The sequence below is a fragment of the Strix uralensis genome, chromosome 8 (assembly GCF_047716275.1).
Source record: "Strix uralensis isolate ZFMK-TIS-50842 chromosome 8, bStrUra1, whole genome shotgun sequence".
Taxonomy (NCBI): Eukaryota; Metazoa; Chordata; class Aves; order Strigiformes; family Strigidae; genus Strix; species Strix uralensis.
Genome location: NC_133979.1, coordinates 30,107,331 through 30,121,426, shown reverse-complemented (window position 1 = coordinate 30,121,426; position 14,096 = coordinate 30,107,331). Strand labels below are relative to the sequence as shown.

At 54.0% G+C, this 14,096-nt stretch overlaps 1 protein-coding gene across 1 annotated transcript; it reads right to left on the bottom strand.

The window, feature by feature from the left end:
- Positions 1–2,614: 2,614 nt before the first annotated feature.
- GLUL (glutamate-ammonia ligase) lies at positions 2,615–9,514 on the bottom strand. Its single transcript, XM_074876937.1, has 7 exons — positions 9,330–9,514; positions 7,963–8,153; positions 6,596–6,757; positions 6,171–6,317; positions 5,575–5,702; positions 5,203–5,402; positions 2,615–4,310 (listed from the first exon to the last, which is right to left on the bottom strand). The coding sequence occupies exons 2-7, from the start codon at positions 8,126–8,128 to the stop codon at positions 3,992–3,994; spliced, it is 1,122 nt and encodes a 373-aa protein (XP_074733038.1). The 5' UTR covers positions 8,129–8,153; positions 9,330–9,514; the 3' UTR covers positions 2,615–3,991.
- Positions 9,515–14,096: the final 4,582 nt, after the last annotated feature.

Genomic DNA, 14,096 nt, shown 5'->3' with positions numbered 1-14,096 from the left:
GCGAGCGCTAGAGCAGAGATCCTCCCTGTACCCCATGGTGAGATGGCAGGGCTGCCACCCATGGAGATCACTGGAGGAACAGAGGTTTGTCTGTGGAAGACCCCACACCGGAGCAGGTGGCTGTGCTAGGCTGGGACTAGGAAAGAAGAAGCCTCTGCTCTTGCAGTTCAGTACTGGGAGGACTGTGGCATGCAGGGGTGATCCACGCCAGAGTATCTTGAAAAGAATGCATCTGTGGGGAGAACTTACGGGTGAGAAAGTTTGTGGAGGACTGTGTCCCGTGAGAGGGATGCCTCGTGGAGCAGGGGGAAGAAGAAAGAAGAGTGCTTCCTCCTCCCGTCCCTTGCAGGAAGAAGCAGTGGACTGACTGCACTCCCCATCCCCTGCCCCTGCATTGCTGCGGGAAGGAGGTAGAGATATCAGGAACAAAACTGAGCCTGGGAAGAAGGGAGGGGTGGGGGGAAGTGTTTTTAAGATATGGTAATTCTTCACTGTCCCATTCTGTCTGTTAAGTTAGTGTTTTTGTTAGTGTTTAAATTAAAGGGATGTTCTTTTTTTTTTTTTCTTCCCCTAACAAGCCTGTCTTTTGCTTGTGACTGTAATGGGTGAGCTGCCCCTCCCTATCCTTATCTCAATTTCTGAGCCTTTTGGTTCATTCTTCTCCTTCCCAGCACTGGGAGGGGGGGGAAGGGGTGAGTGAACAGCTGCATGGCACTCAGTTGCCCTCCAGGCTCAAACCACAACACAGAAAAAAGGCCTTGGCTTCCTCCTGAGAGGCTAAGATTAAAAGTCAAAATGTTTTATATAAATACATAAGCAGTAAAATCAGCTTCTGAAGCTTTCAGGCTCAATTTGCAAGAGCTCCACAGCCTTAAGAGGAGGCCTTTCCGCTCTACATAGTTGGGAAATGGTGTTCAGGTAACTGCAAAGCAGGCTCAGCAAGGAAGCTTTAGGCAAAAAGTCAGTAAATACTGTCTAGAGGAAAGGAGGGATTTTCTTCCTTCTAATTCATTATAATCTTTTTTCACATATATTTTTAATAATCATTTGAAAAGCCATTTTGCAGCACAGTGTTGTTTTGACCTTATTTTCAGTTGGGTAATTGTGAAGTGAATGGATAAATGCTTTCTCAGCTGAGAACAAGAAGAGCCATTAAGCATCAAGCTCCTGTCCTAAATTTATGTTCAAGGCAGCTGGAGAAGCAAAGGACTGACACCTGCTCCCCTTATCACCCTGATGGCCAGCCTGGAGAGGGCATCCTCTGCAGGGACACACAGATGGTAGGTACTCCACATCTCTGCATTGATGAGGCTCTGAGGCCCAGGGAGATACTATTTAGCCCCAAGACAACATCTGGCTGCCCATCAGCTGCTGCCTTGGCTGCTGGTGGTGCTTGGTGGCCAAAACTAAGCCATGCCCCCTTTTCCCAATTCCTTCATTCCCCTGGACGAAAGGGTCTCTGGAGGGACAGGGCTCCAGTCTTGAGGATGCAGAGTGGTTGGAGGTACAGGAATCTCAAAAAAAGCATTACCATGTCTTGTCCTTCCTTCTGTGCAAATGTCCTTATAGAAGCTTCCTTAATTCAGGTGTCATCCATTTTTTCCTCTAACATTTTCTTGGAAGGCGGAGAGAACAGTAGCTGCCCCCCCCCTCCCCTGCACCCAAATCAGCTGAAAACCCCAACACTTCAGGGCTCATGAGTTATTCCAGAGCAGTGTGGTTTCTTCTGACTGCAGAACCCCTGCTCCAGTCGACAGAGGCTGAAGTCCTCATGGTCATGTCACAATCAGAGGAAAGGACATGGTGTCTGCTTTGCTTCTGCTCTGGTGACACTCCACCCCACAGGGGCGCAGAGAGATAGGGTAGCTTTGGGACTGTGGTGAGGAAGGTGCTGCCTTTAATGTTCTGCAGAAGGGAGATGCAAAAGACCACTTGGTCCACAAAAATGCAATGGCAGGATCAGCCTCAACAACCCAGCAGGATGCTCATGCGTGGTAAATCCAGATTTAAAGATGGGAATGATTAAAGCATCCACCCCTGAAGAAAGCACCTCTGGGGGAAGCTGGGAAATAGCACCACAAGACTGTGGGAGCAGTGTTGACACATTTCCACTATGTTGCTTACTTTTCTAAGTACCTGGTTTTATTCCAAAGGTGAGTGAGCAGCACTTTCTCCATAGGGAGAGTGGGAAAAGGTCCTCTTCCACAAAGCCCCTTTTTTCATTAAGTTTACTGGAATTTTATTTTTTTGTGGGATTTCTGCATCCTGTAGAACGTGTGTGGAGGCAGCTGGGGAGATGCACAAACACCTGTACTTACCCCATAACCCTCCCCATGGACACTCACAAGGCTAGTCCCTTTCCCCATACCAAGAGAACCCCCCTCCAAGCCCAGCTGGACCATCACTCATCAGGGAATCAATCGCCACCTACAAAACCCCATTTTCTGGAGAGCACACATGGATTGCAAAACCCCTGCCCCAAAAAAACCCACCCTACAAATGGAAAGCCAAAGCCTACCCCATACCAGTGTCAAATTCCCTTCAAATGGTGAAGGCAACACACATACAAAAGCAGCTGCCAGGATGAAACACAGAAAGGAGGCAGAAGTCGGAATTAAGGTTTTGTTTTTTTTTTCTTTTTTTATTATAAAAAAACCAACTATTCGGAAGAAGTCCAAATGCAATGGAATATAACCGGCACCATCTAAGATACCAAGTGTAAAATCCCAGAACGTTTGAACTAGCCAGCACGAGCAGGAGGTGCCAGGGCTGGCTGGGAGGGACAGGTAGCCTCTCCCTTCTCCTAGCCCCCATCACAGCTGGATGGCAGGCAGCCCAAGAGCCAGGACACCACAGTGGCATCAGTGGTCTCTGTAAAACCATACAGTTTCAGAAGCTAAGAATATTATGCAAAAAAAAAATCTAAAACTTTTTTTTTCCTTTATCAAAAGCCCTGCTTTAGTGACATGCTAGCCCCACTGGAAAGGTAAAACACCCACAGCTCTGTCCGGAACACGGTTAAGTTGACCAGTCAACTCTTAGTTCAGGACACCCTCTCCCTGTTGATCTGTACGCTCGTGAGCACGTCGTGGCTGCTTGAGTTACACGATAAACGCTTCTGTGGGCTTCCCGGGTCTGGGAACCACCTCCTGCAAACTCCACGCTGAAACAAATGTCATCTGAGTCTCTTCCACCAAGCCCTCCAAGCTCACCCTCAGTCCCACCCAGACGCCCTCCAACAGCATCCTCAGGAGCTCTGCCTGCTCTAGCTGGGTGAGTCATTGGAACGTCATCTCTCTTTTAAAAAAAAAAAAAACCACTTTCATATATAATTTTTTTTGTTGTTTTTATATTTAAATAGAAAAATACTACTTCACTCTGTGTTATGAGCCAGAGACCAGTTGGCTTCCAGTGACAGAACCAGGAGTTCTCCTCAATGCTCCTACACTGAGCTCAATGCCAGAAGGTTCCTAGAAACCTCAAGGGGCCAGAGGGTGAAGATCTCCCCATCACACCATACAGGCAGGAGCACACAGGGCTCTATCACAGCTCCCGTCTCCCCTTCTCCCCAGAAGGGCGCCAACCTTAGAGAACCATTAGTCTGCAGAGAGCCAGCGGTAGGGCTAACACCCCAAATTTGACTCTTGGGGAAGACAACTAGAGTTTTAAGCTTTCCACTCGCCTACTGGCCTTCTGTGTGTGCAGTCTGTCCCTGGAAGCCACTGGATCCCATCAGATGTACACATGAATTAGACAAAAAATAAAACAGTGGTTAAAAGTTCTCTAACTCCCTCTCTTCCTCTTGTCTTCTGAAGAGTCAATGACAAACAGACATGGATAAAACTAAATCTGCCCTCCTCCCCACCTCAAGACAACAAGAGTTACTGAGACACAAAACGTGTTATCTTGTACCCTCAGGATTACATCTAGAAGGGAAGTTTAGGGGTGCGGGAAGTGCGGGGGGAAGGCAGTATCTGTGGGCGCAGTCTGCTTAGTTCTTGTACTCAAAAGGCTCGTCTCCAGTTTCATTGAGGAGACACGTGCGGACGAGGGCCTCTGTCACAGCGTAAGGATCACAGTTGGCGGAGGGCCGGCGGTCCTCGAAGTAGCCCTTCTTCTCATGGCCCACGTTCCTGGGGATGCGGATGCTGGCGCCGCGGTTGGCCACGCCAGCAGAGAACTCGTGGATGTTGGACGTCTCATGGAAACCTGTCAGGCGCCTGGCATTGTCCAGCCCCCCTTTGGGGTCGTAGGCACGGATGTGGTACTGGTGACGCTTGCTCAGCTTCTCGATGGCCTCTTCAATGTGCCTGCGAAGGGAGCGAGGAGGAGGGGAAGACACAGTGAGCATCCGATGGATGGTACGAGCTGAGCTGCTCTTGACCGTTGCGTCAAAGCAAAAACAGATTTATTGCTGTCTCCAAGTCGCTTCATGATGAAGCCTTATGCCCTACAACCCACTTCTCTGGTCATCTCAACACAGGGCTTATCTGCACTCCTACTGCTGACCCCGGCTGCTGCTTGGAAAAAGATCCCCATGGCCCAATCCCACAGGGGCATTGCCACCGGGGAACCTGCTCTCACAGGGGATGTTTCTCAACACAGAAGTTTCTATTCAGGAAGCTCACAGAGTCACGGGTTGGCTCATTATCTCAGGGCATCACTAAGATTAAGGCAAGAAAATACAGCTGCCAGGAGGAATGCCAGCATAGAGCTCCACTACAGCCCAATGCTGTCAGGTCCCCCTCTACCTGCACTCAGCACATCAGTCCTGTAAGGCAACTAGTGTTTGACATTTCCAGGATCTTGTCATTTAAGAAAACAAGGCATTCACTTCCACAGCCTGGTCTAGACAGAAGCAAATGGTCTTTCTCTTTCATGGTTATACAAAAAAAGGCCTATGCTGAGTTTGTTTGCAAATCAAGAGCTGGACAGCCTGTTATGAATAGCTGCATCTTGGCCACCCATGCGTCCATCAACACCGATGGAGCTGTACTGCTGGCTGAATTTCCCACCCAACACCAAGATGGGATTATATCATCGTACAAAATACAAAAAAAAAAAAAATCCAGAACAAAGGTTCAAACATAACGCCAAGCACCAGAGTGACATCTCCCATGAGGGCAAAAGGTCTGCAAATGCTCACTGCTACCAAGTCCAGCCTAGCAAATGGACGCTACTCACTCATCTCAAAAAACTTACTTGAGACCTCCGTCTTCCCTCATGTTCTTGGTGCTGAAGTTGGTGTGACAGCCAGCACCATTCCAGTTCCCAGGGATGGGCTTGGGATCGAAGGACACAATGACACCGAAGTCTTCGCACACCCGATGGAGGATGAAGCGTGCAATCCAGAGGTGATCCCCCATCTCAATCCCTTCGCATGGTCCCACCTGGAACTCCCACTGCAGGAGGAGGAGTCACTGGCTCAGTGGTGCAGAGTCACTCGCTGTAAGGCACTTCCCACCCCCTCATGCTCTGAACTAAACTACACGACTCAGAGCAGGCAGCAAAAGCTCCCACTGCCTGGGATTTTTCTGTATCATCTCATTCCACGAGGCACCTAAAACAATTTACCTGGGCTGGCATCACTTCTGCATTGGTTCCTCCGATTTTCACGCCAGCATAAAGGCACGCTCGGTAGTGGGCCTCCACAATGTCTCTGCCATAGGCTTTGTCTGCCCCTACACCGCAGTAGTACGGACCTGCAACAGCACAGGTGAACAGCAAGAGGAACATGAGTTTCCAGAAAGAAAAAGGCTTAAATTCAGTGAAGACCAAGCACACACAGGGAAGAACTCTCCAGAGGCTTGGGATGTGTGGAAAAGCCCCCAAATCCATTTTTCATGGAAGCACTGATGGAGAACGAATCCCTCTGACAGTCTGAGCTCGTAATCTGTCATGCTGGGCAAGAGTTTAAGTCACCTGCAGACTAACAAACCAAGCAGCAAATTAGGATGTGGCCAATCACCATCTTAGCCTTTCTGTAACAATCTTAATCTTATGGATTAGTTTTCGCCAATATCCTGCTTGCTATTGTCCTCCTTCAGTTCTAGAAACACCTCGAATCTTTCGGCTCGCCTGAAGCACTTAAACTGCGTCACACGGATTACGGTTCAAACACGGTGTTAAGGAATCCTGACTTGGTCCAGCGTAGACTCCCGAGAGGTTACCTTGGGGTCCAGGGAAGCCATTGGAAGGCCAGCCAAATGGATGTCCATCTGTCCCCAGGAGAGTGTACTCTTGCTCCATCCCAAACCAGGGGTGCTGGTTGGACACCATATCCATAATCCGCCTGCAGGTGTATCGGAGATTTGTCTCTAGAATGGAAAAGCAACACAAGGCTCATTAGCATCTCCATCTTCCCCTCCACTCCCCATTTCCACTTTATTTACAGTTTGAGTCCCAGCAGCCTTGGTGAAGAATCCCAGGATCAGCTCTTTCTCCACCACCAGCACTTTGTTTGCCTTTTACTTTCAGGGCAGGGATTACTTCCATCATGCATGATGCTAAGGGCATGAACAGCATTTGGATAGGTCTCCCCTTCCCCTCCCCAAAAACACCACTTCCACCAGGAGAGGGGAGAAGGTCCATTCACCTGCAGACTGGCGGTTGTATTTGAAGACCTCACAAAGAACTAGTTTATTGGGATCCTTGCGAAAAGGGTCCCGAAACATAGCAGCAGGTCGCAGGTACATGTCACTGTTGGAGCCTTCAGACTGGAAAGTGCTGGAGCCATCAAAATTCCACTCGGGGAGATCTGGAGGAGAGAGAGAAATGAGTCACTGTGACCCAGGGTCCCTGGTCACCAGGAGGATGGGCTCCCTGCCATCCTCCAGTATTACAGAGGTGAAGATGCTTATAGAGAACAGGCCTACAATAGGTCTAATCCCAGCTCAGCTGATTTTGTTCCAAATGGGCAAAGAAAAAAAAAAAAAACAAAACGAAACAAGCAAAAAACAAGGGAGTGCAACTCCCAAGCCACCCTGGGAAACACAAGGAGCTGGGCTGCTGGCCAAGCCCAAGTGAACTGAGCAGCACTGAGGATGTTTCCCATGTCACAACCATCACGGGGATGAGCAGAGCACCCAGTCTCCCTGCAGAGGTGGCTGGGAAAGCTAGGGGAGGACAGAGCACAGGACATCTTCAAGCTGTAGGAACGAGGGGAGCCATGAAATACCCTTATCCATGTTGCACGGCCTGGAGAACGTGGGAAAGCAAAATCACGCATAGGTGGAGTCTCATATGGAGGAGGAGGAATATGGCCACCTCGGCCCCCTCACCCACCCCTCCTGGCTGCCCACTGCCCTCCAGGTCAAAGCACAGTGGGAGCAGCAGTGAACTCCACCCAGGGAATGTTATCTCCTTCATATCCTGGGGGGAAAGTGGGAGGATGGGAAGCACAAAGATTTCAAAGGAGTTGTGCCAACCACTCCCTTAGAGGGAAAAGAGGAAAGGAGAGGGGGAAAAAGAAAAAAAAAAAAAAGAAAAAAAAAAATTCTGCTCAGTCACACACAGTATTTTCATTTCATAACTGTCTCCAGCCAGCACCATGGCAACCTGGGGAAAATCCTAATGCTATTATTGTGTAAGCTGGGACTGTTTGTTCTGAGGGACACAAGCTCTTAATTACACCGGATAGCTCCATTCTTTCCCCTGCACTTTCTTCTGCCAAACTACTTCCGGCCAAAATGAGTACTCGAGAGTCAATGGGCTGCCCAGCCCCTGCCAACAGCCCCCTCCGCAGCAGGGACAGTGCCAGAGCCGGGCTCCCAATGCCAGGCATCTCACTGAAACTCCACATCTGGAGAGCTGGGAACATTCCCCTGGGGTATCTGGGGAAAGAGGCAAGTGGAAGGGGGTGAGGAGCAATGTCTTCCCCAAATACCATCCTTCTGCCATGAAAGAGAGAGAAACGGCATCCTTTCTCGCGAGGGGCTGTGAATTCTGCACCTGCCCTCTCACCTTCAAGGCTCTTGGGCTCGTGGTCCAGCGTGCGGGTTTTGCAGCGGAGGTGCTCCCCCGTCCCATCGATCCAGATGTACATGGCTTGGACCTTCTCCCCCTGCGGCAGCTTCATGTACATGTGCTTGATGGCTTTGCTCAGGTGGGAGCTCGCTGAAGTGGCCATGGCTGCAGACCGGACAAGGGGGTTCCTGCAGGGACGACACAAAAACCAACCCCAACCATGAGCCGTTCCCTGCGCTCCCGCGTTTTTCGCTCCCCCAGCCAGGGAGGAGCAGGAGACAGCTCGGCCATGGCGCTGGCTGCCATCTCCAGCAGTGCCATGCAGGTTTGCAGACGGAAAGCACAGCAGCTCGGGCCGACGCAGGCAGCTAGGAAAGCCCTGCTCCAGAAGTGATGCCTTCAAAGCGTCCTGTTAATACCCTGACCACGTCCTACCGATGAACTAGGTCTTACCCACCAAGCAACGGCCTTCAGAAGTGCTCCTCAGCCCCTCCATGCTCACCACCGCTCCCGAGCAAGGCTAATAATGTATAAGGAAAACTTAGCTGGGGCTTTCTTAATATATTTGCTTCAGCGAGGAGGGCTTGCCAGCCTCAGCTGCCTTCTGAAGTTATACAAGCCTCGTCTAGGGCAGGGGGGAGCACAAAGGGGAGCAACAGGCAGCGTAAGCAACCCCTGAGCAACCCCGGCAGCGCTGGGGAGGCCGAAGAGGCTCTGGTCCCAGCCCGTGGGACCTGCAGCATCCCCAGCGCAGCCCGGAGCTGGGCTCCCAGGGACAGCCAGCCCACGTGTGGCAGCACCACGGCGGCCGGGCCCCACGCGTGTCTGCAAGGAGCTCAGAAATGCAAAATTATTTCAAGATCTGAAGTGATTCGGAAAGTCACTCCAACATTTTAACCCTCTGCAAGGAGGCTCGACCTGCCCAGCCCAGCTCTCCCCAGCCTACCCTGCTACGGCGGGGCTCCTCTGCTCGCCCCGGTGGGGGGGGGGGGGGCGGGGGGGCGCTCCCCACCAGCCCCACTCCACTAGGAGAAGCCTCTCCCACGCGTACATCTGGCAGGGAGGAAGGCACCCGTATTGAAGCAAGCAGCTAAAGAGCCTCGTGAAGGAAAAACTGTAAAAAGCATCTGCTTTCAAGAGAAAACTCGAGCTGCCTCTCCACCCCCCCCCCGCCCCGAAGAAAAAAAAAAAAAAAAAAAAAAGAGCAAAGCAGGAATTTTCCCCTAGAAGGTCTTTCCGCCGGGTGACGAACAGCCCCCGGGGAGCCCCGATCCTGGCGGAGCTGCCCCCACCACCCCCCCCCGCCGCCTTCCCGAGGGGGTGCGACGGGGCGCGAGCTCCCCCCACCCCCCCGGGGCCGTTACCTGGGGCCGGAGACGACGGCGGCGGGCGCGGGGCTCCCACGCTCGGCTCCCGGGGCCGCGCCCGCCGCCGCTTTATGGCGCCGCAGCGCCGGCCCCGCCGCACTGATTGGGCAGCGGCGGCCGGGCCGGGGGCAGGACGGGGGGCAAGGGGCCTCCCTCCTCCTCCTCCTCTTCCTCCAGCGGAGGCACCAGCGACGGCATCTGACCCTGCCCCCCCCCCCCCCCCCCCCCGGGAATGGGAGGGAAGTCCCCCGCTTCGCCCCTCACCGAGACGGCGCGGGGGGGGCAGAAAGCAGAGGGAAAGGGGGGACGGAGGAGGGTGGGTGAGTCTTTTTTGCAACCATCCCGGCCCGAAAAAATAACTCTTCATCTCGCTTAGTTCTGGGAAAGAGGCAGCGGGAGCAGATCCAGGGCTTTCCGCGGCGTTTACATTAGCGTCTGCCTTTGCATAACTCCGAGGGATGGAAATCAGCCGCCCTGGTAAACAGGGCAGCGGGGAAGAGAGGGAGGAACGAGAGCCCCCCCCCAGCCCTGGGCCCAGGCTCTGGCTCGGTACACATCCCCCCTCTGGGGGTGGGGGAACAAGCTACTGGTGCTCAGTGTCCCGCTTTGCCCCTTGGTGCAGATAACGGGCTCCAGCACCCGGATTTGCAGCCAAGCCCCTCACTCCAGTGACGCCTGGTCACTGCCACATAAGGGAGGAGAAATCCCCCCACCCCCGCTGTGGGTGCGGGAGCACCCACTTCAGAGACACCCAGGTGGCAAGGGGCACCCAGCAAACTGCAGGCACTGCTCAGTATTTTTCCACCCCAGCAGCTCACTGGCTGTCCCAGCCCCGCTCCTGCTCAGCCCTCTTGCACCTCTCAGCCCGGACCCAAGGGGCAGGAGGGCAATGCCAGCACTAGCAGAAGGAGCTGCAGCCCCTGCGCACTTGCCTGCACACACATGTATGTGCCAGGCCAAGCACACACCACCCCCATGCCTGCCTTGGGGTGACGGGATCCTGGGCTGCCCCACGCCAGCCTCGGGGAGGGGGGTGTGACACCAAAACTGCACTCTCTCCAGAAGCTGGACCCTCCTGACCATCACAGCCACCCTACTGAAGACACAGCCTCTGCACAGCCAGAGCCTGGGGCAACAGTGGCCAGGGAGAGCTGGATCCTCAGCCAGGAGGAGGTGGAAGTGCTGGCTAAGGCCTTGCCTTGATTTATTGCCCATCTCCAGAGCCAGGTCCCCACCCTCCCTCCGGGGACAACCCTGCTCATTCTTTACCACCACCTTGCAGCAGCCGTAAGTGTGTGTTAATCCCCTGAGGCTGTTCAGAATGGAGGTGAAATTCAGGTGCTTGAGCCAGGCAGAGCCACCAAGTGTTACAACAGGAACTGCCTTCCCCAATACCCCAGTTCCTGTACCCTATGTATAGAGCAAAGCTTTCAGCACAGAAGCAAATGCTGTGTTTTACCCATGAAATTAGCTCAGGATCTCATATTCAGACCAAGTTCAGCTGTGGTCACCTGAATCTAATGGCTCAGCTGAAGCAAAAGGAGGCAGGAGCTGGTGTTGAGACCCAGTCAGGCCAGGAGAGACCAAAATAGCTCCCATAAAGAGGAGCTGTCAAGCCACAGGCAACGTAAAGCCGTGCCCAGCCCTTTTCCCTAAGTTTGCAGAGGGGGTTTGCTTAATCAGGACACTCTCATCTCTGATAGCTCCAAATTCTTGGAACTGTGCTTGCTACCCGCAAATTTCCCAGAAACTTTGGCCACCAGAGCTTGGCTGCAAACAAGCCCGGGGCATTTATGGGTGGAAGTCCCTGTGGCGTGGGGTGACCCTCCTCACCTCATCTCAGCAGCTCCCCTTGTCACCCGCAGAGCTCCAAACACCCCCGAAGGGAAGCGGGGAGCAAAGGCAGCTTGCAATGTAAACACCTCCTCTCCATCCGATAAATACATGCTGCCAGGAAACCCCTGCCTGGGAGAGACCCCCAGCGTGGGCAAGGCTTCCACGGCTGGGCTGGGACATGTCGCTCCCTGCGCCGGGCAGGTTTGGTGGCAGGCCCATGCCCGTGCCCATGCCCCTACCCTCGCCCTGCACAACATGTTTACGAGCCAGCGGAGAAGAGGCGAGCGCTGCCGCTGCGGGGCCAGCGCCCTCTCCCGGGAAGCCGGCGGGGAAAGAAGCGGCCCCTTCCCGGCTCGCAGGGCTCAGGGCAGCTTGTTTACCGCCTGCCTTCCCCTCCTCCCCTTCCAGGCTGCCGGGTTTTTTTTGGGAAACACGGCTCAGCCTGTGCCTTCGCCCAGCTGCGTGCTCCAGTGACCCTTATTGTCACCAGCGTTCAACGAGACAAAAACCTCATCGGGGAGCTGGGGAGGGCACGATGCCAACAGGTGACACCTCCCAGGAGTGGATTTAAATCAGCCTTCAAAGGGCCCCGCTCTAAATGCGCAGCGAGCCGGCCAGAGACAATGCACCGCTCCAGGGGCGAGTCCCAACTGGCACATGTTTTTCTTTCTTCCTCCTATTAATTCGTGGGAACACCTTTATTCGCCTGCCCCGGCACTTCCCTCCGGCGCGGTTTATATCCTGAGAGAATTGCCAGGGTTGGAAAGTGCCTGGTGAGCTGGGAGGGTTGGTCAGGGCTGGACTTTGCAGCCGTCTGCCTCCAAGGCAGCAACACAAACCCGGCAGGGACAGCACACACCGAGGTCTCTGGTCTGTCCGGGAGAGGTCTGGGGATCAGGACGGTTGAGTCTCTCACACTTGGCATGAGACCTGCCCACTCCGATACCACCCTGGCATCTCTTTTTCAGGAGCCAAGCAGCAAGGGGTCATGGCTTCCCTCTCTTCCCCAGCCTTGCTGGGGCTGCTGTGACCCATCCCTATCCACGTGTCCCTGCCCATCCCTGTCCCCATGTCCCCCCCAGCTGCCCTGCAACTCCACATCCCCGCCTGGCTGCTGAGACCCCCTGAAAGTGCAGCCTCCTGAATTTGGGAATGCCTTAAAATGTGGAAATGTCGCACCACAGGGAAGAAAAAAAGGGGGGGAGGGAGTGGAATTCGAGGGTGTAAAAGGCAGGATATAAAACTTCCCTGTGGCTCAGGCCCTGGGGCAGGTGGCCACTGGCTTTCCTCCTGCAGTGCTATGACTCTTTCCCGGCTCCCTGGGGCCATCTCAAAGGGTGGCCCCTCACTGCAGACCCTGCAGCTGGAGAGCTGGCCACCCCTGGGATCTCAACCCCAACAGATTGCAGACCTGCTCTGCTAAGCCCAGCTACCCATTTGCCTTTCACCAGCACTAAAAATTTTCAACAGAAATTCATTATTTCTTTTTTTTAAACAGAGATACCACACAGGAAGGAGGAACTGTCCATTTTGTTGTGTCCTAGGAGGAAGCCTGATGCACCCAAAATGCCCCAGACTCTAGCAATGGCACAGCTGGGAGGGAGGAGGGATGAGCATAGAGTCGTAGAATAGTTTGGGTTGGAAGGGACCTTTTAAAGGTCATCTAGTCCAACACCCCCTGAAATAAGCAGGGACATCTTGAGCATCTCTCCTCTCCCTGTGCCCAACAGCTAAGACATTCCCAAATTCAGATACACCATTTTCAGACCCATCTAGGAAAGAGTGCTGGGCTGCAAGGTACCACATAAGGAACTGAAACGCACCCAAGTGAGACCAGACATGGGCTGGATGTCCTGATTCTGCATTGCCTCTCTCTCTGCCCCCCATTGTGCATAGCTGCCTCTGCTTGGACCCACCACAGTGTGCCCACTGCCACCGGGACCAGGGCTTCAGAGGGACTCACAGGGCTGGAGGAACTGGAGTTGTAGCCCCTTTTACCCATGATTAGCAAGGCCTGGAAAAATGAACCTTAATCCTCAGAGAGACGAGCAAGCACTTAATTAACAAGTTGCCCCCAATAAGACTCAAACAGCAGTCACCGACAGAGGACAGGCAGCTCACCGTGGGGTGGGGGAAACATCTGCACTGGGGGGGGACTGACCTTGTGCAAGCAGCGGTGGCCAACCGGTCTCCCCTGGAGTGTGGCAGGAGGCTGACGAAACCCCCCAAGGCAGGGAGGCGGTAGCTGCTCGCCCGATAAGTGAGCAAACATTGCACGCTCCGCAGCAGGCCCATGTTCCCTTTGAAGATGCTGCCAGGGTCAAGGGTAACCAAGGGCTGGTGACCAGAGGACTTTCGGAGGCAGAGTAGATTACCTGGGCTGCACAGAAGGGCAATTTAGGAAAGCAAATTGATAAATAAAACCGTGCAGAGGCACACGCAAAGAAAAAAAAAAAAGCTCCCTCCCTGTGCAGCTCAGCTGCAATATGCACCCGTGATGCATTTAGGGGAAGAGGGGCCTCGGGAACACAGCAGCCAGGAAAGCCTTGTGCAAACCCCCCTGGTTGCTTGCACCTCCTTCTCCACCCCTTTCACAACCACTTTGGTGCTGGTTGCTGTGCCCGATGCCCACCTTGCCACCCCTCGCAGGAAACCACGGCATTGTTTCGTCCCCCAGCAGCCCCCTTCCCCGGCTACCCCCAGGGAAGGCTCTTTGTGGCAGGGGCATCACCGCTGCCAGCTCTGGGCCGGTCTGGCAGCAACCCTGGCAGGCAGCACCTACCTCTTGCCGGCTCTGCCCTGCACGCATGCAGACCTTGCGCAGAGGCCGAGCGTCTTCAGCGAGCAGGGGCCGCTGCTGAGGAGCACGTGCTCGCCTTCAAAAGCGACCAGGGGAAGCTGGAAGATGAGAACGTCAGGGGCAGGCGG